The sequence below is a fragment of the Anarhichas minor genome, unplaced genomic scaffold, assembly GCF_050575085.1.
Source record: "Anarhichas minor isolate MPS153535 unplaced genomic scaffold, ASM5057508v1 ptg000082l, whole genome shotgun sequence".
Classification (NCBI taxonomy): domain Eukaryota; kingdom Metazoa; phylum Chordata; class Actinopteri; order Perciformes; family Anarhichadidae; genus Anarhichas; species Anarhichas minor.
The window spans coordinates 689,071-713,337 of NW_027466528.1; the positions used below are offsets into that span (position 1 = coordinate 689,071).

At 42.4% G+C, this 24,267-nt stretch overlaps 1 protein-coding gene across 3 annotated transcripts; it reads right to left on the reverse strand.

Moving 5' to 3' along the window:
- Positions 1 to 8,170: 8,170 nt before the first annotated feature.
- Positions 8,171 to 21,023, reverse strand: exoc7 (exocyst complex component 7). Of its 3 annotated transcripts, XM_076081568.1 has the most exons (20): positions 20,832 to 21,023; positions 20,575 to 20,640; positions 20,067 to 20,251; positions 19,830 to 19,935; positions 19,122 to 19,344; positions 18,344 to 18,511; positions 16,585 to 16,677; positions 15,204 to 15,272; positions 14,881 to 15,026; positions 14,378 to 14,530; positions 14,191 to 14,289; positions 14,042 to 14,104; positions 13,805 to 13,871; positions 13,037 to 13,102; positions 12,841 to 12,961; positions 10,520 to 10,615; positions 10,376 to 10,439; positions 9,755 to 9,796; positions 9,502 to 9,635; positions 8,171 to 9,070 (listed from the first exon to the last, which is right to left on the reverse strand). In XM_076081568.1, exons 1-20 carry the CDS (start codon positions 20,907 to 20,909, stop codon positions 8,968 to 8,970), a joined length of 2,142 nt encoding a protein of 713 aa, XP_075937683.1. In that variant the 5' UTR covers positions 20,910 to 21,023; the 3' UTR covers positions 8,171 to 8,967. The 3 variants fall into 3 exon arrangements, with proteins under 3 accessions (XP_075937683.1, XP_075937684.1, XP_075937685.1); XM_076081569.1 differs by lacking the exon at positions 15,204 to 15,272; XM_076081570.1 differs by lacking the exons at positions 15,204 to 15,272; positions 16,585 to 16,677.
- Between the last annotated feature and the right edge of the window lie 3,244 nt (positions 21,024 to 24,267).

The window sequence follows — 24,267 nt, forward strand, 5'->3', positions numbered from 1 at the left end:
ATCCGCCCCGGAGATGCGAAGGTTCAGTTCTGACGTCAAGAGGAAAAACGGAGCCAGTTCCTCTGCAGGTTTCTGTGGTTTCAGAGGATGAAAGGTGAAAGGAGTCCACACGAAATCCTCTCTGAGACGCTCGGTTCTGTCCTCCGTGTAGCCGCGCTGAACTCTCTCAGACCTGATCGCACAGAAGGAGCTTTGTTTCAATAATAGATGCTAAGACATGCTGAACGGATGGAAAACAAAACAAGGTGGAGCTCCACAGGATGGATGGATGGATGGTACATGGGCTGGAAAAGAAATAATAGACTAAAGTGTGAGACGAGAAAAAGCACAACACTCTAAATTGAATTACATCCTGACATATTATTGTACGTTGAATGACAAGATATTTGAAGATGGTATCTTGGAGTTTGGGAGACTTGGTGGAGCAAATATGAAACAAATATAACATTTGCCTCGGTTGTTCTAAATCTGCCCGATTGGTCTTTTGGAAATTCCAATTTGGCGGCCATTTTTCAAAGATGGCTGCCAACTTGGCCTCCCGAAGTTGATTTTTTTTTTTTCATAGAAACGTGTTGTTTTAAATTGACTTGGTGTTGATTCCCATGTTTTAAAACTTGCTGGAGTGGATTTTGTTTATTTTACAACACTCTTGTCTAACTTTTTAACCGCACTTTATGTGTGTTACACAGAGTCCTACATGCTTCTTTCAAATGACCATGTATTTTATTTTTTTCCTTTTAAATGTAAAATGTTTCTTAGTTCTTAAGTCATCTGTTGAAATTCTTTAAATGCCACTTTAAATGTCAGTGCAAATGCATGCTTTCTTCCTGCCATTGTTATTTGTTTTATTTGTAAAAGTAAGTTTTTTTTCTTTCTTTTTTTGAAGGTACAGCACTTTGAGCTACATATTCTGTATGAAATGTGCTCTACAAATAAAGATTATTATTATTAATATTGACTGTGTCCCCGACGATTTTGCATAGCATTGCTTGGTTTCTCCCAATAAATCATCATATGTAGCCTTTTTTTGGTATAAATATCAGCCTATTAATAAAACTGTTCATAAACATTTGAAAACAACGCGATTAAATCACCATGTAGACTTGAGTTGCAGCATTGTAGCAACATCTTGGCGATACCTTAAAACAGGCTCGATAACAACATACGGCTGCTGTTTCAAAATCAATAAATACATTTATTAATCAGAATTCTCTCATTGCACTGTCAGAGTGCTAGATATGTTTGTGATTGGCATGTTTTACTATTCTCTGACATTTTAAAGACCCAAGAAGGAAGTAATCGTAAAAAAGGTAAAGATAACGACCATCTAGACGTCTCAGATAAATCAGCTGTTTCAGCAATAATATTTAAACATTTAATCATAAATATATGCTGTTGAAACGAGGGTTATACTGTATGTAACCTAGATATCTAGAGAATGTTTAAAGAGGCTGTTGACCTCACCTCACCTCTGCTAACTGTGTCTAAACGTTGTCCTAAGAGGTTCCACATCTGGTCCACCACAGCTGCACACACTGTGGACCGTTTTCTCCACAATCCAGGTCATCAGGCCTCGATTTTCCAAAAATCTGTCCTTTGAACTCGAGATGCCACAGCCTGAGGGCTTCAGTCCGATCACCAAGAATTCCTTTCCAAACCCATCACTACCCAATGACGTCATCAAGACCCGGAGAGGCTCACTCGCACGAAAAGCCGCTTTTAGTTCATTATCTGCCGTCCTCCAGTCTGTCTACTTCCTGAAAGACCCCATTTTGCCCACATGGCACAGACTCACACGAGCCTCCGGGGGGCAAAAAGGGCCCCGACGCTCTAATTGCACCGACATTTAAGGCAACGTAATTCCATTGAGCCCAAACGTCACCCAAATATCAGTCAGGTTTGGGGTGAAGAAATAAGTGACGTAATGTCTTGTCTTAGTTCTGCAGCATAAACTGTTGCTGAGGTAGCCATGTGCTAGATTAAGAGGCGGACCACGTCATTGTTGATGTTGTCCTCTGCTTATTTCTGTACATTTGCACAGGTGCTTGCCAGGAAAACAAGACAACAATATTCTTTGCAACGTAATGTTTGAAAGCGATGATCTACGAACAAGACTAACGGACAAATTCACAAGGTAATGGATTGCTGATAGCACCATGAATCACTTGCAACCTGGGTGGGGCAGGGGGGCGGGGCTTAGTCAAGGGTCAATTGGACTGTTTACACGATTTATTTTTGTCTTATTGGTGCAGGTTTAGCGGCCGCGAGCTAAGCTGTGCATTCCTTTTGTGACTTCCTCCCTAAGAGTCTACAGCCATAGCGTCAGCATGCTAACATTCTGATGTATAGCAGATATAATGCTTATCCTACCACGTTTATACTTTGTTTAGCATGTGAGCATGCTAACATTTGCTAACTTTCGTTATACGGAAGTGGGCGTGGTTTCATCTCTCAGACCCGTTGCCCACTTTTTCACTGCATCCTTCAAAATGATGCAGTCGATGGACTCAGATCTGGGGCTGAAGTTACACTTTTTATTACCTGACGAATCATTTCAGCTCTCAACAGACCGTTGAACCGTGTTGGTGAAGCTGAATCTGAATTCTCAGTCCAGCCGCTGAGCGACTGACACCAGACTGCCCGGCCAGACGGAGTCCGCTGGCAGAATGAAGCAGCTACCGCTCCTCTTTTATGAGTCTCCACTGCTGTTTAGCTCCAGTCTGGTGGAATCATTCTGGTGTATTGTTACCAAGTGTGTGTGCGCTGTAATATTTAAGTAGCTAAAAGAGAAAGGTCTCCATAGCCTTACAAATGATAACTTTTAATGGGATGAAGGAGGTTTGACAGTTGGCTGATTTTAAACGCTGCAGGAATCGGAAGTAAAGAATTATTTCTTCATTAAAGGTGACGTCTGATTGATTTCTTTTATTTTTTAGAGGAGCAGGCTGAGATCAAATTCGTAGCAGCACATTGCTGCGAACCCCCCCCCCGTATGAAAAGCTGGAGACGATCAAAAAAACGAGAGGAAAATGTGACATCATGAGGCATACCATAAGTCAAGACGGAACGTCTGTGGTCGGACATGTTTTTCAGTAGTTACAGAAGCCCGCGTCGCGTGTGCCGGTGAATCTTCTCTATGTGGCAAAGTTCATTTTTCTGTTTTACAGTTTTTTGGGTTATGGTGCGAGATTTAAGTTGATTTTGTTGCAGCCTCTTTTCCGGAATATGGGGTGAACGGACTCGGCCGATAGGTCCTTGAGTTTCCACCGCGTAACAACAATGTTTCAATTTGTCTAATCGGGGGGGTATTTAGGCTAAGTAAACTATCACTCCTCAGGATTTCATCTGCAGCCACAGAGCAGTCATGCAGACCTCTTATTCAAACCATTTGTGTGCGGTCGAGAGTGGGAGTGGAGATGACGGGGGGATTGGATAACTCCGAAGAGAAAGTCTGGAACGCAGAGAGTGAGAGGTCTTGGCAAGAAGCTGGAAACCACACGCCGCTCGCGTGATTGTGGTTCTTTCTCAGACTCCTCTACCCCCCCTCCCCCTCCTCTTTCACTTCCTCCTGCAGCTCTCTGAAGCACCTGCACGCCTCGCCGCTTGTGACCTTTGTGACCTTTGAACTCAGCCGGAGAGATGTTGCGTCATCGCACCCGTTTTTTTGGCTCCACTCCAGCTCACCGGATTTGAGATGAGAAGTGGCTGTGAGGATTGAAGTGACGTCTTTCTGAACACTTTCAACGTGTTAAATGAAACTAGACCCGAGGCATGAATTAATACCAACTAGAGGTGCAACGGATCATAAAACTCACGATTCGGATCAGATCAGCACAAAAGAAAAAAGGGAGCAAATATTAGTAGTTTTAATGATGTATTATGAAGTTAAACAGCTCATAATTCATCTCTAATATCTATTTTATATTAATGTGAAAACATCTCCTTCAAACTACTGGATTTATTCAAGTTTATCACCAAAACTACATTTTAGAAATGTCAAATGCTTTGATTCCAAAACACATCATGTATTTTTCTATGATTTTCTTCAAGGTCTTTGTGTCTTAATTTGGTATTTTGGAAGGATTTTTGATCAATTTTATAAATTCTAAAGTCTTAATAACTTATTTGCCCCAAATGGTATCAACCCAAATATTGCTGCAAAAACGTATGAGACACAATAGAGCTTTAGGACGTCCATCATAATGTTCTAAGCCCTTTCACACACACTTTTCTTTTAATTAATGTATAATAATTGAATATTTATGACTAGAAGAACTTGACACACACTGCTGAGCTGCATCTCAAATTAATCTTGAGGTTTCCAGCTTTCAGATGAAGTCGATCACGTGTCTGCGCTGTAGCAACAGGTACGTGCAGAAGCCAGCCTTAAAGTTAAAGAACAACACAACATGCGACGGTGCAAACAGACACCAACAATCACCGACACGACCTTTGACGCGGCTCTGCTTACCCTTGTCCAACTCCTCCGTCTCGGTTTCCTGCATCGATTTAAGATCATAACTGGCCTCATAAAAGTCTTGAGAGAGGAGAGACGTGAGAGCCAAAAGCCAGACCGGGCCAGCAGCTTTTTAATGGTACAGGTTTATAATGAAACACTCCTTGAGCCTTTCTCCCAAAGCGCTGACGTTATCCACTGGACACACACACGCATATTAAAAGCGCACACTATTTATAAAGTGTGGGACTATCAGCAAGGCGGGGGGGAGTTGAGAGGATGTATGTGTGTGTGTGTGTGTGTGTCTACAATGACCGCAACCCGGAGGTTTATCTGCCTCGAGTTTGAGCGGACGAGCGGAGCGCCGAGTTGTTGTAAAGAGCAGATGTTTTTGAGGTCACTTTGCTTCTCGGCCCGCCTCCCCTGCAAGTGTTGACACTTGTGGGCAGGAGTCGCACTTAATGAGGGAATCATGATTTGTGGGTTGCGGGCCCTTTAGGAAACAAGGAAACGAGTGCCGTTCACGTCCTCGAGCGCCGATGATTAGCTGCGACACCCTGCCGTTCCCCAGCGGCTGACCGGTTGAAGGGTTTGTGCAGCGAGGTTTTTAACTTTTATCCACACACGTCCGCCATCTTTTTATTTTAGGTGCGTGTGTGTTTGTTCATCCCTCCACCTGCCCGCTGCACACAGCAGTTCAAATATTCCCATGTGTGGTCGCCACCAGTCTGGTTCCCAGCAGGGTCACTTTCAACATTCCTGCACTGCCCGGCCAATGAGCACACACCTATGATGTCATTTCCTGCTCTAAATGCTCCTGGGCCCTAATCCCAATGTGCCCCCGAAGGCCTTAAACCCTGAACCCTCAGGGACTTAACTTCAGTGCCCTGGTAAATGTTTAAGGCCTTAGGGGGCACATCGGGACCTCTTTCCTTCATGGCTAACAGGAATCTTTTAAGTTCAGCAGACGGTATCTCAAACATGACTCAGGTTAATCTTGATCTGATACCTCTGAGCGTTCCCTCCTGAAACTTTCGGTGCTTCCCAGAGCCTAAGAATACATGCTGATGAATTACGGTTGATGCACCCGGCGGCACGCGATGCTCCGACAGCTGCACGCCGCCCCCCCAACTTTAATCTTGTGTCATTTCTTACGCTTCATCGGCATTAACAAAACGCTTTCAGAAGAAGAAGTCGTCATTTGTCAGTTGTAAGTGTTATCCCTACACGTGGAAAACCCAACGACTTAATGCCTCACGGAGGCTTGAAGGGCCCTGGTTTCTACGTGATTGGTGGATGCTGAGACAGGAGTAAACATGCACCACCATCTGTAGCTCCTCTGATGACCCACTGTGTGTGTAATGAGCCACAGCAGCAACTCAGTGAATACAGTCGACTTCTGCGTCATTGTGCTTCTGCTGCCATCTGCTGGTGAACAGGAGAAACATTCCCTTTTTACGTATTATATCATGTTAAACTCACATACTGTACATCTAAGTGTCTACCAACCCACAAACTGTGAAATCAAAAAACAAGTGATTCAACAAGCCAATCAGATTAATCTTCACTTCCTAAATCATATTCAGACTAATTTGAAAATACTGCAGTCTGCTTTAAAACGACCTTTTCAAAGGTGCAACATATTTTTTATCTCAAGCCAATCGGTCTTAAAGAGACAGGCGCTGAAATGAAATCGGACTGAATGTGAATACATTTATATTCAGAACTTTAAAGCATGTAAAGCTGCATTCTCTCTAGTGTCCAGCAGGGGGCGACTCCTCTGGTTGTATAGAAGTCTATGAGAAAATGACTCTACTTCTCTCTTGATTTATTACCTCAGTAAACATTGTAAACATGAGTTTATGGTCTCAATCTCTAGTTTCAAGTCTTCTTCAATACAGCATGATGTTCATTTAGTACATTATGGTCCATTTAGAGTCACACAGACCATAAAGCGTCTTCCGTCAAAACTACTTTACCCTTTAAGTGCTCGTCCCTGCAATGTTTCTGCTTTCATTCACAACATTTTCCCTGAAACCTTACGAGGTCACGATATGTAAACTGGTGGAAGAGATTTCCCTGAATATCGATCCCATTCACACACGAGCCCATGGAGGAAATGTCCCTGGACATTTCAGGGATGGAGATAAAATGTGTGAAACGGACTTGAGTTTTATTAAGATCAAGTAAAAGTGTGGGGAATAAAAACCCAGACATGATTACTTATTTGGATTTTTGATTTATTCTCCAATGGGGCAATAAATGAATCCTTCATTTGTGTTTAATCCTTTTTCTTGTGCCAGAAGCTAACATGTCGTCAGCATGTGGACACTGCTCTGAACCTGACGTAGAAGGATGAGCATGATTCAACTGATACTCTGAACCTGACTTCTGGTTGGATACATTCTGAAGTACCTTTCCAGGAAAGCACACAATAGACAGAGCCCTGCTGCTGAGTGAAATGAGCATAGTCAGCCTTTATGGCACTAAGGAAAGGGATATCACCACTATCGTATTCAGGGACAATTTAAGTTCAATGTTACCGATTCATTAATTAAGCACTTAAAAAATAAATGTTGCAAAGTACTTTATTCAAAGATATAAAGCTAAGAAAATATAAATAAAATGTAAAAAAATAAATGCAATAAAATAAAAAGCTACAAATAAGAAAAGATCAAATCTAAATGAACATGTTTTTGAAAGTGCTACCTTGCCAGATTCAAGTCATCGGTGGCAAACCAAAAGGTCTAACGAGATGTGCTTTGCAGAAGGAATGACTCACAACAGTTTAGGATTAAAAAACTCAGATGAGTCTCAGACGAGAGGCTCAGAATCTGACTCGCTGTGTTACTCAACCAGCAGCTGTCAGACAGATTTTCAACCACATTTCTGAATATTTTGTCTGTCGTGTTACTAATTCAGCAAATGTACAGAAACCCCATCAAGCCCCGACGTTGTGTTGTGATTTTGACTTATGAAAATATGCTGCAGGATTATTTATTGTCATTGGAAACCTGTGTTGGATGTTGATTATAAATGATCATGATGTCACAGGACATTTAGATTGATGTGCTGCTGTAATGTGAGAGACAGTTTACAGGTTTGTTTTCATGTTTGCCAACAGTGTTGTTGTTGAGATAATAAATCCATCAAGTTGTTGCTTATCTCCTCTCTGTCTGATGAGCATCATGTGACTCATTTAACTTCAAACATGATGTGTTTGCAGCCCGACAGTTGATCTTGAGATGCTTCATACACATCAACTGCTGAGAGGCTTCCTGTTGCATAATATCACATAATTACTGCTGTTGAGTACAATGAAGTACAAGGATTCCTGACTTTCCGTTACATTTCTGTAGATGAAAATCTGAATGATGTACTATGACTTATTTTGACCTTTTATGACAAACTATTCAACATCCAATAGTACGACTTTAAAAAAAAAAAACTACTTTGACTTTTTTCGACATACTATACTAGACTTTAATTTTTTTGACATACAATATTATGATTTTGTGTCTTTTTTCGACATACTATGACTTTTTTATGTCTTTTTTCAACTCACTATACTTAAATATTTTTATGACTTTTTTTTCAACATGCTATACTATGATTTTTAACATACAACAGTACGAAAAAGATACTTAACATAATATTTCACCGTTGCGTTTAAAGTTCGTCAGTGCAGCTTCAAATAAAGACTTAACGACTTCCTGTCATCAGAAACAATTAGTTTATTTGTCAACCGGAACATTCAGAGAAAAAAATCAAATAATCAAGAAACCTTTTCATTTCGACCCGACTTTAAAGTGTTACGTGATATAAAACGACCTCGTGACGCGGAACAGAGAAGTCATGAGGGGGACCGTTTTATTCCAAACTGAATAAAACGGTCATTCACAGAGATTTAAAGTTGGACAACGAATGACGCTCAGCATTCAGCTCCGCCTGTTATTCTTCATGTCACTGAACTGGTCTAATTATCTGCTGTGTGACTCAACAAAACATTGTGGCCTGAGCTGATTAACAGTTCCCTTCATTTGTTTTGAGATGCTGAGCTGGAACAGCTAAATGACATAAATACATCCTGTTCATATCTTTGTACAAAACATTCATCAGACACAGCGAGGGCGAGAGTCTCTGTGGGTAACGTGATGCGTTCAGGGTGAGATGCGTTCAGGGCGAGATGCGTTCAGGGCGAGATGCGTTCAGGGCGAGATGCGTTCAGGGCGGGATGCGTTCAGGGCGAGATGCGTTCAGGGCGAGATGCGTTCAGGGCGAGATGCGTTCAGGGCGAGATGCGTTCAGGCGAGATGCGTTCAGGCGAGATGCGTTCAGGGTGAAATGCGCTCAGGGCGAGATGCGTTCAGGGCGGGATGCGTTCAGGGCGAGATGCGTTCAGGGCGAGATGCGTTCAGGGCGAGATGCGTTCAGGGTGAAATGCGCTCAGGGCGGGATGTGGTGGGATGTGCTTGGAGAGCATCATGAGTTGTTGTTGATCAAAGTGCAGCTCAAGCCGACGTGTCGAACAGCTTTTCTATCATCTCCTCCACTTCCTCCGGCCGATACTTGTGGTACTTCTCAGGGTTCTTGGTGAAAGAGATGTTGGCATATCTAGAAAAAAGAAAAGTGGTTCAGTGTGACGGGAGTCAGACCGTGAGCGAGTCCGTTTGGATAGAAGGTGAAGTGCCGCATAACGGTAATTAAAAATCTATGATTTCTGTGCAGGATTTCTTTGTAATTCTGAAACATTATAAGAATGAAATCAACCACATGAAACAAGTGGAGACAGGACATGATATGTCATGAAAAGTCATAGAATAGTATATTATAATGATGTCGTACTATACCATGACCTTTTATGACATTTATTATAACGTTTTTCCATTATTTTAGTATTTTATTGTAATGAACATGTCTTCACTTTAACATATGACTTCTTTTTTTTATGACAGCACCAAACATGAGCTACCAATAAACACACCAGCTGTTTGGAGGTATGTCACTCTTCCTACGAACACACAGGATGATGATGTCGGCCTCACCTGTGCAGGAAGGCCCTGTAGGCCTCAGACACCACTCTCTTCTGAGCCTGACGGATGAAGTCTCGCTGCTCTTTGTCGGGGATCGCCCAACCCTTCTGGATCTTACACAACTCCTCCAGCCCGTCGTTAAAACCCTGAGAAAAACACGTCACACCGGTTTGTTCTTTCACGTTCGTGCGACCACAGAGTGGATCTTTACAGCGTCGTTGGTTTGTTGAAAAGATATTTCACAGTGAAGTGATTCTTCCCTCACCTTGAACTTGTCTTTTATCACCTGCCGCTCTTTATCTTTCAGCTGGAGGAAGGAAAGACTTCAGTTATAAAACGTACACAAAGACACACTCATGACTCATAGTCAACACTTTCTATGGATTTTATACAAGACATACGTATTTATAAGACCTTCAGAGAACAGTTTTGAGCTGTGGTGGTATGAGGTGCTGACTGGGAACTGAAGCCGTTCTCATGCTCGCTTCAAAGCCAGACTCCACTGACAGAAACAATGTTACCTTTCAGGACCCGGGAGTCGCTGGTCTACTGTTGCCCCGGTCTGTTAGTCTGTATAGCACAAACAAACCAACTACTGATGGAAGCAGCGGTAGATCAGCGACTCCTGTGCTGTGCAAGGTAACACAGTTACTGCTTTTGTCAATAGAGTCTTGTGGCTTTAAGAGAATATGTTTTGCAGCTGCCCCCGTGTACAGCTGTACGTTACCTGTCGGTTTCTCCAAACTCCATCTACTGTAGTGAAACACTGACTATGGAGAAGAACCTCATACAACCACACTTCATCTAAACTATCCCTTTAAGATGTACCTGAACTTTAACGTTTCTAAATGTAGCAGGTCAGTATGACAGATGATAAAGTTCTGACCTTGGTGCCGGGTTGGAAGACGGGCACGTTCCTGTTGGTCAGGTGCTCCGTGACTCTCACCCAGCTGTGAGGGAATCAAACACACGAGCTCAACGTGAGCGCCGAACAACACGCATAAATAAAGTTCATTTTTACTGTGTTCACCTGTTCTGGTACATCTGGATCTGCTGCTCGATCAGCTCCCTGTAGGAATTCTCAGCTTTCTTCTGAGTCACTGTCACCAGCTGGATCAACTCAGACCTGAAGACATTTATAACGTACAGATTCACTCTGAAGACGAAACACATTCACTGTGAAGACTAAACAGATTCACTGTGAAGACTAAACAGATTCACTCTGAAGACTAAACACATTCACTGTGAAGACTAAACACATTCACTGTGAAGACTAAACACATTCACTGTGAAGACTAAACACATTCACTGTGAAGACTAAACACATTCACTCTGAAGACTAAACACATTCACTCTGAAGACTAAACACATTCACTCTGAAGACTAAACACATTCACTCTGAAGACTAAACACATTCACTCTGAAGACTAAACACATTCACTGTGAAGACTAAACACATTCACTCTGAAGACTAAACACATTCACTCTGAAGACTAAACAGATTCACTCTGAAGACTAAACACATTCACTGTGAAGACTAAACACATTCACTCTGAAGACTAAACAGATTCACTGTGAAGACTAAACACATTCACTCTGAAGACTAAACAGATTCACTGTGAAGACTAAACACATTCACTGTGAAGACTAAACACATTCACTGTGAAGACTAAACAGATTCACTGTGAAGACTAAACAGATTCACTGTGAAGACTAAACACATTCACTGTGAAGACTAAACACATTCACTGTGAAGACTAAACACATTCACTCTGAAGACTAAACAGATTCACTCTGAAGACTAAACACATTCACTGTGAAGACTAAACACATTCACTGTGAAGACTAAACACATTCACTGTGAAGACTAAACACATTCACTGTGAAGACTAAACACATTCACTGTGAAGACTAAACACATTCACTCTGAAGACTAAACACATTCACTGTGAAGACTAAACACATTCACTCTGAAGACTAAACACATTCACTCTGAAGACTAAACACATTCACTCTGAAGACTAAACACATTCACTCTGAAGACTAAACACATTCACTCTGAAGACTAAACACATTCACTCTGAAGACTAAACACATTCACTGTGAAGACTAAACACATTCACTCTGAAGACTAAACACATTCACTCTGAAGACTAAACAGATTCACTCTGAAGACTAAACACATTCACTGTGAAGACTAAACACATTCACTCTGAAGACTAAACAGATTCACTGTGAAGACTAAACACATTCACTGTGAAGACTAAACACATTCACTGTGAAGACTAAACAGATTCACTGTGAAGACTAAACAGATTCACTGTGAAGACTAAACACATTCACTGTGAAGACTAAACACATTCACTGTGAAGACTAAACACATTCACTCTGAAGACTAAACACATTCACTCTGAAGACTAAACACATTCACTGTGAAGACTAAACACATTCACTCTGAAGACTAAACACATTCACTCTGAAGACTAAACAGATTCACTCTGAAGACTAAACAGATTCACTCTGAAGACTAAACAGATTCACTCTGAAGACTAAACAGATTCACTGTGAAGACTAAACACATTCACTCTGAAGACTAAACACATTCACTGTGAAGACTAAACACATTCACTGTGAAGACTAAACACATTCACTCTGAAGACTAAACACATTCACTGTGAAGACTAAACACATTCACTGTGAAGACTAAACACATTCACTGTGAAGACTAAACAGATTCACTGTGAAGACTAAACACATTCACTCTGAAGACTAAACACATTCACTCTGAAGACTAAACAGATTCACTCTGAAGACTAAACACATTCACTCTGAAGACTAAACACATTCACTCTGAAGACTAAACAGATTCACTGTGAAGACTAAACACATTCACTCTGAAGACTAAACACATTCACTCTGAAGACTAAACACATTCACTCTGAAGACTAAACACATTCACTCTGAAGACTAAACACATTCACTCTGAAGACTAAATACATTCACTGTGAAGACTAAATACATTCACTCTGAAGACCAAACACATTCACTCTGAAGACTAAACACATTCACTCTGAAGACTAAACACATTCACTCTGAAGACTAAACACATTCACTCTGAAGACTAAACACATTCACTCTGAAGACTAAATACATTCACTGTGAAGACTAAATACATTCACTCTGAAGACCAAACACATTCACTGTGAAGACTAAACACATTCACTCTGAAGACTAAACACATTCACTCTGAAGACTAAACACATTCACTCTGAAGACTAAACAGACTAAAAGTGTAGTCTTCAGAGTGAATCTGTACATTATAAATGTCTATAAAGAAGAAACTACTCGTACTTCTCCAGCGACTTCAGGATGTAGTTGTAGTTGTTGTGCAGAAAGATGGCGCTCAGCGCTGAATCCTCGTACACTTTGGATTTGCTGAGCAGGTTCAGCTGCAGGTTCCCCAACACTTTACCTGAGAGGAGACGACCATCAACCATCAGTTCACCAAACAACTAAACGTGGACACTTTATATTCTTCCACACTCACAGATATAAGCGCTGAGGAGTCGTTTGTTGAACTCCGAGGTGTAGCTGCTCGCTGACGAACTCGTCTCTGGAGAGAAAACAGTCTGTTAGAAACCAACAATCATGAGTCTTACTTCATTTAGTCTGCTAACACTTCTTTAGTCATCTCTTTAGATCAAAGTCTTTCATGCACATCACAGCTGAGCGGTTCTGAAAACAGACTCCTGTCATTCTGAATGAATTAGCTTCAATAGAACATTCAGACTCATCAGCCTTTGGGGGCCTTGTGCTTACCTCGGGGGTCTAAAGGTATATTGTAAGTGTCCCCCAGTACTAAAAGGGCCCAGGCAAGGCAGAAGAGAAAGAGAAAAGAGGCACAAGTGCAAAAAACAAAAAGGTTAGAAGAGATTTGTTAGTGCAGAGTAAAGATCACGGGCCAGGCAGCGAGGAGACGAGAGGGAGGGAGCCGGAGATATTCACAACATTAATCTGAAATATCACTGGGAACTGAACCTGAACACAAGCTCCCTCTGAAAGAAGAGAAGCAATGTTTAAAAGCAAGAAGAAGGAAAGTTAGAGAGTCAGAACGAGTGAGGAGAGAAACCACAGCTCGTTATTAATATCCAGACTGAATAATAACACGTGCAGGTGAACAGAAGACCCGTACGGATGTTCCAGCTCCTAAATACGTGCCGTTAGTTTGGATCACACACAATCTGGTAAGGACCACCGCTGATATTAGCATTAAAGGGAACAACAGCACGTTAGCATGAGGACCAAGAGGATGTACCTTGTGAGGCCAACATGGCTCCGGCGGTCTCGTGGAAGTCCAGCAGCTGCTGCAGGAACAGGATGGCCTGCAGGAGAGAGTGAGAGGGACAGATTGAGAGAGAGCGAGAGAGAGACAGACAGACAGAGAGAGACAGACAGACAGACAGACAGACAAAGAGAGAGAGAGGGAGAGAGACAGACAGGTTAAGGTGAGCCCCCCCCCTCATCTTATTCATTGAACAGAGCGGTTGCTTACATTGCTGGTCAGCTCGTGGACGGTTCCATCTTTTGGCATGTTGTACTCTTTATCAGGATCATTCTGTGGGAAAAGAAACAAGAGAGAGTTCAGCACACAATACTGAGAGGATGATGACGACGACGACGACGACGACGCAATGTTCTCACCTTGATGCTGTCTGCAAACTCCTCCAGAGCTTTGGCTCCGATCGTCTCCATGGAGGTGATGAGAGTGGGCAGCTTGTTCTTGGTGCTCGCTGCTGTTCCCTGAACACACACAGAGGTAGATTCATTTAATGAATAAATTAAAGAAAGAAAGATTACATAAAAGATCAGAACTAAAAGTGATGAAGACCTGCAAAGTGGAGTCAAACTCAGACTTGTTCATCTTCAGGTGTCTGAGGATGGGGAAGATGGTGAGCACGGCCGAGTAGTCGTGACGCATTATGGCTCTACGAGCTGCAGACACGATGTTGTCTCCTTCCAGCATCAGGTTGTCCAGCGCCTCCTGTGTGGGGGGGGGGGGACAAATGCTTCATGTGTTAAAGCTGCATTCTCTCTACTGACCACCAGGGGGCGACTCCTCTGGTTGTATAGAAGTCTATGAGAAAATGACTCTACTTCTCTCTTGATTTATTACCTCAGTAAACATTGTAAACATGAGTTTATGGTCTCAATCTCTAGTTTCAAGTCTTCTTCAATACAGCATGATGTTCATTTAGTAGATTATGGTCCATTTAGACCTGAACGAACCCGTCTCTCTGACCTGAACGAACCCGTCTCTCTGACCTGAACGAACCCGTCTCTCTGACCTGAACGAACCCGTCTCTCTGACCTGAACGAACCCGTCTCTCTGACCTGAATGAGGGAGTCGAAGGTCTTCTTCTGGTGGTGCTCGGGGATGATCTCGGCCAGGAGGCCGTACTCGCTCTGGGCCAGCTTGACGAAGGCGCTGATGCAGTGGATGTAGGAGTCGATCTCGATGTCCAGAACGTCGTCTTTTCCTGAGAGGAACACGAGCAAGAAAGATCCAGTCAGCCCGTTAACGGAAACATCTTCATACTAGACTCTGTGTTTTATCTCAAAGAATATATGTGTGTTAAAGCTGCAGTAGGTGAGACTTGTACGTCTGTTCTGGTGCTAATGTTCCTTCTCTTTCCCCTCGTGTTCCCGTCACTCACCTGAGGCGGCCCCGTGCTTCTCGGTCAGAGCGTCAGACAGGTGTTTGACCCGCTGGTCGTGATCATGACCTGGTGGGGTGAGGTGGAGGGGGGAGGGGATACAGACCTAGTCAGACCACCAGGGGGTCGTGACTAGGCCCAGAAGGGGGGGGGGGGGGGGGGGGGGGGGGGGCAGACCTGAACCTGGAACATCTGCACCGACCACCACCAAGCACCCAGCAGGGGGGGTAGGAAGCAGAGGACACCCACTGCAGTAAAGTCGTGGGGGGGGGGGGGGGGTTTGTGTGTGTGTGTGTGTGTGTGTGACTCATCTAAAGTTAGTGAGTGTGTTTCATGAGAGGACTTTAAGAAAACACATCACAACAGCTTTTGATTCAGCTCTTAAACTTTCCATCTTCCACACTTTGACACCGTTAAAGAGACAGTAGTGATGTTTGTATGAGGTTCTGCACATAGTCAGTGTTTTACTACAGTAGATGGAGTTTGTAGAAACAGCACTGGAGCAAAGTAATGTGCTGCTGTGGACGTATTTTAGACACCTAATATAATCTATATCAAGTATATATATATATATACATACATACCTATCTGTCTATATCAACAGAACACAGGAGTTGCCGGTCTGCTGCTGCCTCCATCGGTTAGTTTGTTTGTGTTATTGTCTGACTTCGGTGAATCTGAACTAACCCTTTAAAACACTAAAGTCACACAACAACACAAACAAACTAACCGATGGAGGCAGCAGTGAACCGGCAACTCCTGTGTTCTGTGGGGTAAAATGAACTGTTTCAATCAATGGAGTCTGGTGGATCTCTCATTAAAACCACACTTCAAAAACTCAGAACTGTCCCTTTAAATATCTCAAAACAAACATACATTCTTTATCGTCTCCCAGACAGGAAACTGTCCTGGATTAAAGTCAATGACGTCATTTAGTCAACAATTAATACTTTGTCATTTATCAATAAAACACTGGAATATCTGCCTCTATACTAAGTATTAAACGGTATTAAACATGGCGACTGATTCTGTTGAATTTACTCCAGAAACTCACAGTTAATGTCAAAGATCACAGAAATATGCTGCTGATACATTTGGCTACTTATCAAATGTATTAGATCGCTAATAAACAGTGATGAGTGTTTTAGGGTGAATGTGAGTATACGCTTGGCTTTTTGTAGAGCTAGATAATACAAATATTTAGCTGCATTTTTCCAGGTTTCTCAGATATAATTGATGCTTTTATTCAACAATCTGCGTGATCTCAAAGCTGTTGTGACGGTTGTGAGGAGGTTCATGTTGCTCTGGATGAGATAACATCATGAGCACTGTGAGCGAGGAGGTGAGAGGAGACACCGAAGAGGAGACCGAGGTGCGTTACCTTCCGAAGGAGTGAGGTTAGAGCCCCCCTTTTTCCCATCCAGCCCATGCTGTGAGTACTGTTTCAGAAGGTTCTGAGCCTTGCGAATGGTCCCTGGTCCCATAAACACAGAGAGGAGGAGGTCCAGACAGCCAAGAAACAGAAGAAGAAGAAGAGGAGGAAGAAGAAGAAAAAAGAAGGGAGAGCTAGGAAGTGAAAACAATGAAACACAGACACCACCACCACCACCACCGAGACAGGCAGCAGAGGTTTGTATGTAGAGGGGGGGGGGGGCAGCCTATCACCAGGAGGAGCAACTACAGCTATGTCACTTTGTGCTCAGACACACAGTGATCATGTAGGAGCAGAATACACAGGTTAGGTCACAATTACAACAATTAAACAGTCACATATATCCAGCATTAATATCACTAAAACATTCGGTTACTTTGGTTAAAAACAGGCGACGTCTACACCAGTGGTTCCCAACCGGCTGTCCTGGAAGCCCCGCCCCCTACTTTTTAATATAAAAACAATCATCGCTCTAAAAGAATTACAAATCAACAAACAACATCCTCAATTTTGAAGAAAAATAACCTTCAGGATATTGAGTCAGTTAGTGTTTTTGGATTAAATCAACTTTCTTTAGTGAATATAACTCGTTAGTGATGAAGGATTTTACTTTGGATTTATTGAAAATGTTTGGATCACATGACCGCTGGAATCTAAATCTACAAATTGTTAAAAACAACTAATAATATGAGACAAAGCCAGGCCGTCATTGTAAACAACAACTGGTTGTTAATGAGTGGCCTGGTTAGATAAAGGTTAATAAAATAAAAAGTGTTTATACTCTACTAGACCTTTGTTTAAATGATCCAGTAAGTGTGTTGTTGTGATTTCCTGGCGCGCCCCCTGATGGGGTCCCTGATGGGGTCCCTGACCCCGGGTTGGGAACCGCTGCTCTACAGTACATTCATATTCTCTGGATTAAAACATGATATCTTAGATCGTTTGGTTAGTGAGTGAGTTAGTAAGCATGTAGCACACTTAAAGCTGGAACACACTGGCTCATTACTGTGATGGCGAGCGCTTCAGCAAACAGCGGCTCGTGTACACATGCAGCAAACACAGAGCAGCGCCATCATCCTACAGCTTCTCTCCTTTTAGCTGCGGTTTGGTCTCCACCAGCCTCATGTGTGACCTCAGCGCTCTGTGCAGTGTTTCATACACAAACCTCAGTCACGGAACAACAACATGTTGGCTTGAGGCAAAAACAACGTATAAATACAACATTTACAAACACTGTGCTGTCTTTTTTTGCAGCTGCGACTGGCTAGTTAGCTACCTGGCTAGCTGATGCCACGATGCTTTAATGCTAACACACTTCTGCCGTCCGGCTTCTCAACGCTAAATAAACTATCTGCCGTGAAATGTGGCAAAACCGACGGACAGAAGCAAGCACGAGGCACACGCTAGAGCTCTCTGTTTACCTGGCATGTAGACTGTCATCACAACATTGGGATTATGAAAGAGGAAAGGATGAAGGGTTAGTTGGAGCGGACTGTAGAATCACAGGGAGACACTACAGTCCGGTGACTGAGACCATTAGAGAGACGTGAAGACACAGAATACTGTGGCTGGACGGATCAAATCAAACTGAACATAGTGAAGATTTATGTGCTGCTGAAGTGAAATGAAATGAATCATTCTTGTGTGTTGGACTAATCTATAAAAAGAGATGCTTGTGCATCGGAGTGAGAGTCTGTCGGCTTCGTACCTGGTCTCTTGGGAGCCTTCTTGGTGGGCGTGTCCTTGCGTTTGGTCTGGACGGCGGGCGAGTAGAGGATCCCGGAGGAGGCGCTGTTCTTGCGGAAGTGATCCTTCAGGCCTTTGATGGAGCGGTCCAGCTGGTTGGACCGGATCTGGAAGTAGACGTTCATGAAATCTGCAGGAGGAGGAGAGGAGAGTATAAAGCTCTGTTTGTGTTCGTGCATCATTCTCCCAAACACCAGAGGGCGTACAAACTAAATGAAGTGAGGAATCAAGAAGACAACGAGTGTAACCCAGAGGTATGAACATAAACTGTCGGTGTCACCGACAAAAAGCCAAAAACCAACCTCCACAATGCTGAGGAGGGATTATAATTAACTGTGAACTCATATTCATGGATACTTTATTACCTTTATACAAGAACTGTAAAGAAAGAAGTCAAGTATTAAAAGCATTATGAAGAAACAAAGGTTGAATATCCTGCTAAATATTTACTCAAATGTAGATTTTTAAGACTTCCTGTTTCTAAAGTGACCTCTTTATTAAAACCGTCAGACATGTTCATCGGGCTTCTATCAGTGGACTGTTTGTGTACGTTTGAAAAGCTCTGATCACGTGTGCCTCGAACCCAAGTTACAAAAGTTCAGAGGAGGAGAAACTCCTCCCCAAAAAAGGAAGAACCTCAGAGAGAGCGACGGAGGAGGGATCCTCTCCTTCTACAAGAGGAAGAGAGAAAAGGAATGAAAGGCAGACGAGGAGCCGTAAAGAAACTGATAAAGACGAACCCTGGTTGCGTCCGTACTCCACCAGCCAGCCGGCGATGCAGATGATGTCCTGGAGCACGGCTTCAGGCAGGTGCTCCAGCACCACGTCCTCCTGGACCTCCAGCTCCTCGTCCACGCTGATGGCGTCCAGGATGAGGATCGGAGGAACGGGTTTACTGTAGCGGGTCAGGAGGCTGCGGAACTCCGCCTCCAGCAGCTCTTTGCCCTTCTCAAAGCGCGCTTTCTGCACAGAGGCAACAACAGTGGTGTATTTTAGGAAAGTATAGCAGTGATGTATATTTTCTCATTCTTCTAACAACAAATTTACAAGACAAAATGTGCATAAACCATTCTAGTAAGATTAAAGTCTGTAACTGTGGGTGAGATGTGTGAAGAAAAAGAAAATAAAACATTTTGTAGCAAATCTTAATACGTTTATAGTTTGACATTTGGAGAAATTACGCTTATTATCTGTTCTTCATACCACGCTCACGTCTGTCTGTTGAATATGAAGCTAGCAGCTAGTTAGCTTAGCTTAAAGACTGGAAGCAGGGGGAAACTGCTAGCCTAGCTACACCTAGCAGCTCCTCTAAAGCTCATTGATCTACAATCTGGTAGAAAAGCGTATCATCCATCATCTAACATCTAATAAGACGAGTGAGAGCAATTCCTTAAATGTAGAGCTCCTCTGAGAGAGTATACAAACATAGAGACAGGTTAATACTGTACCACTGTGTTGAGCTCGGGGCTGTCAGGGTTGTTATCTTGGAAGTACTCCACAGCTTTCTGAATCTTTGCGATACAAGCAAGATACTCGTCCAGTCTGCCCGTCGGCCTGAAACACAAAAATCAAATCATGACGCATCGAACGTTTTCTCTGTGTGTTAGAAAACCCTTCAACTCTTCCTAAAAGCGGAGGTCACTATTGTAGTTGTCGACCCTCCGACACCAACGACGGAGTCTCACCCCTCCCTGATGATCCTGTCGGTGTCTTTGGCCACGTGGTAGTAGCTGATGACGTGGTCCATGCAGGACAGGGTCTTGTCCACGTTCTCCTGCAGACGCTGCAGGTTCTCCGTCTGCTTGTGGACCGGGATGATGGAGTTCTCCAACTGCATCAGGCGGCTCTCGAACGACGACAGGATGGAGACCTTTGAGGGGACGAGAGTGACGTCAGCACGGGACAAACAGTGGACATAAGAGTTAATAACTCACCTGAGACGGCTTTTAATAAGAAAAAAGAATAGACACACAAACGAACATCTCATCCCTGTTTTGTTTTATACTTTGGGGTGAAAAATAAAAAACATGCTAGATTAAAAAGTTATACTTTGACTTTATATGTGTGTGTGTGTGTATACTGTATGTGTGTTTATATAAGTGTGTCTGTATGTGTGTATGTGCATGTGTACGTATATATATATATGTGTGTGTGTGTGTGTGTGTGTGTGTGTGTGTGTGTGTCTCTCTTCACCATTCCCTTGGTCTGCTGATCACTCTTCTCCAGGTTTTCCCGGATGAATGACAGAGTCTCTTGTTCCTGTAACATAATAATATCATATAGTAACACAGTAATACTCACTGCTCTCGTGCTATCAGTAGGAAGTGACATTTTAATGTGTCAAAAATACAAAATAAAACTATTTAAACATCAAAGTTAAGGCTGTTGTGATCATTATTGCAGCAGGAGGCTCGTTTGTGATGCTTCCTTCCTCTCCAGCCGTGACCGACCTGCTTCAGTTTCTCCTCTATCTCCCGCTTCCTTGAGGACGCATCCTCGGTAGGAATCATCCTGGAGGTAACTCCCATCGACGGACGGTCGACTGGTGAATAAGACCGACAAACGGGTCGGTTTAGGGCTTTAAAATGTCAACAACGAAGACCCACAGCTGCTGTTGTGGACAGCTAGCTTAAATGCAACGAAGTCAAGCTAGCCAGGTTAATGGCTACAAGACGGGTTTCTGGTTAAGATTTCAAAGTAAAACAAATTTTGTGCCGCAATATTACTAAAAAGTCATCAGGAAGACGGGAGTTAATTACCCACCAATTTGTTTCTTACTCCAATAACATTCCTGATCAACGTACGTGATACATCAATGGTAAATTTAATTTGTGCTTTGGTACGTTACGCTAATTTAACTTAAGTCAATTTTCCTGTATGCGAAATCAGCTTTATTTTGAAAGTAAAATCGTCCGAGTTCCGGTCTGTATGTGAACTTCTCTTCCGGGTCCGTCTAGTGATCCGATCACCAGACTCATATATATTTATATTTATATATATGATATTATTATATATTATTGCATATATGAATATATATTATTGTATATATATTCATATTATTGTATATATATATATATATATATATATATATATATATATATAGATATATATTTATATATACAGGAGGAGGAGGCCTGACAAATTTACCAGCTACAACTCATTGTTTTTTGCATCAGTGGCAAATACAGTAGATTGCATTTGGCTACCGGCTGGTTCCTTTGAGGAATCTGTCTCTGAGATTTCTGCCTTTTAAAAATCACCCAGAGCCCAAAGTGACATGTTCACAATGTTTGTTTTGTCCAAACCTCTAAATTATGAACAATTCATTTAAATAATTAAAACAATTAAAGGGAAAAGCAGCAAATCTTCACATTTGTTAAAACTGGAACCATAAAAATGTGTCAAGCATTTTTACTGTTTACTGCTGGGTAGTTAGATTCCTTGACAATGGATCATATTAAGTTATATATATATATATATATATATATATATATATATATATATATATATATATATATATATATATATATATATATATATATATATATATATATATATATATATATATATATATATATATATATATATATATATATATATATATATATATATATATTTATATATATATAGTAAGTAAAGATAAATGTAGTGGAGTATTGGAGTTCAGTATTTTCAGATTTTTGGAGTGATATCCAAAATTCCCTCTGTAAAAACTTTTGACTCGATGCGTCTATGTTGTTGACATATGTCTTTAGAAACCAGAATTTTGAACTTCATCCAAAGTTTAGATTTGTGTTCTACCAACATATTTATTAAGATAAGACCTCGTTACAGAACAGTTTATCAGGGAATGTGCTGAAGTTCCCATCATGGAGAACATGTGCAGAGATAATATAACTCTGTGAATAAAGGTTTTATGTTGAAACTGGTTCATGAAACTCTGATATTGATCATGATTTTTGATTTAATGTTATTGTTCTTCTAGAGAAAAAGTTATTTTTGGTTATTTTGTAGAAATTAATTTAGTGTCATGACTTAAAGTTATTTCGGTACTTTTTATCGTACTTCATTTAAATGAATAATCAGAACTTTATTCTGAGTTGAATAATTACACCTCTTAAAGAAAAATGAATAGTGAGATGAGCAAATTAAATTAAATTTTTTATTTTTTATGCAATTTTTCCTCATCCTGCCTCCACGTAGTCGCCACACAAAGTGAGAGAGGCTCAGGTCCAACCTTCGCCTACACGACAGCGACCTGCGCTCCTCGTCTGCAGACGTTGGCGATGGCTCGGCGCACGGACAAGAAGAACCTGACGATGCAGCTGCTCTTCTGCTTTGGTGGTGTCACGTGTTTTTTGACAGCGGAGACGATGTAGTTTTCAAGTGCCTCGTCCTCACATCTCAAACAGAGCAGCACCATTGTTGCATTGCCCGTCTTCTTGCACAGCTGTTTGAAGATGGTCTTGTGCAGGTCCTTAAAGGTTTTTGCAGAGAGGTCGAAGTCCACGCCCTCGACTTCGGCCCACGTCTTTTCAAAAAGGCGCTGAAAGATGGCCTCGGGTTCCCCGGTGATCAAATTCACTTTGGCTTTCCAGAATGCCCGCGAAACCAGCCTCTCCACGAAGATCTTCACAAACATTTTCTTCCTTTCTTCTTGCTCTGCCATGGCCTGTGCAGAAAGCTTCTGGTGGTCAGCTTCTGGTGCCTGGTCGACGGGCGGTGACGCTGTTGGCTTCTGGTGGTCGACGGGCGGTGACGCTGTTGGTTCCGGTGACTTGTCCTTTAAAGCCTGTCTCGTCCTTTCAGCGACATACTCGACCTGAGTCTTCTTCCACCACTTCAAGAGTCCGAGGAAGGTACAGACTTTCTCCCATATCTCTGCGTACATGTCAAGATGTAACTGGGCGATGCTCACGGTCCCGTCAGACTTCCTCCCTCTAGACGCTTCTGGGATGATCCCGGGTGGTGAACATCCTGTCATGCGTTTGAAGAGGAACTTAGTCAGCTCTGCTGCAATTTTCAGGATTTCATCTTTTGGAAGTCCCTTCAACATCGGAAGCTTATGACCCTGGTTTCCAGCCAGTTGTTTGTCATCATCCAATGTGATCAGGGTGGGGAGGTAGTCTTTTAAGTCTTTCAGTGTTATAGGGCCGTTCTCTGCTTTCAGTTGACCCAGGATTCGATTCAGCCATATGTTTATGAAGTGCTTTGTAAAAAAGCTCTTGACTTTGCGTCCTGTCGTCCCGAATCCCTCTAGTTCTCGACTAAGGTCCTGAAGATCTTTATATTTCGGGGAGATGTCAGACTGCAAATGCTGAAACTCAGAGTCTGACATTTCAGCCAAGAGAAGATCAATCATGGCCTTCAACTCCGTCTCAATTATTTCTTGGAGAGATTGACTTGTTTCGTTCTCAGAAGATGGGTCCTTCCCCGGAGTTTCTGGTTCCTCATCAATGGATGTGTTTACTAGAGACTCATCATCTGGGTCCACGGACGGACTACTTCTCTGACTTCGTTGTCTCGGTTTGAACAACTTTGTCATCTTGGATGTAAGTATCTTGGTCATTTTTGCGACCTGCTGGACCATTTTGTTCAGTCTTCCTGGGGGAGTGATGTGATCGGAGACCCAATAATCTACAGCGTTGGAGAGGGCAGAATTCAATTTGCTTGCAACCTCAACACCGATCAGGTCATTCAAGCTGTTTGAGCTTTTGCAGGCGGATTTGTCCTTGATGTCCAATACCTCTTCAAAAACGCTTGAGACTGCGTCATCCAGAATGTCCTTCACGTCTTCTTCAGACACTCCAGCTTCACTCCCTACCTCTGCAAAGAGTCCGGGTTTTGCGTGACGGGAATCTTTGAAAGCGGTCAGAATGGTTTTAA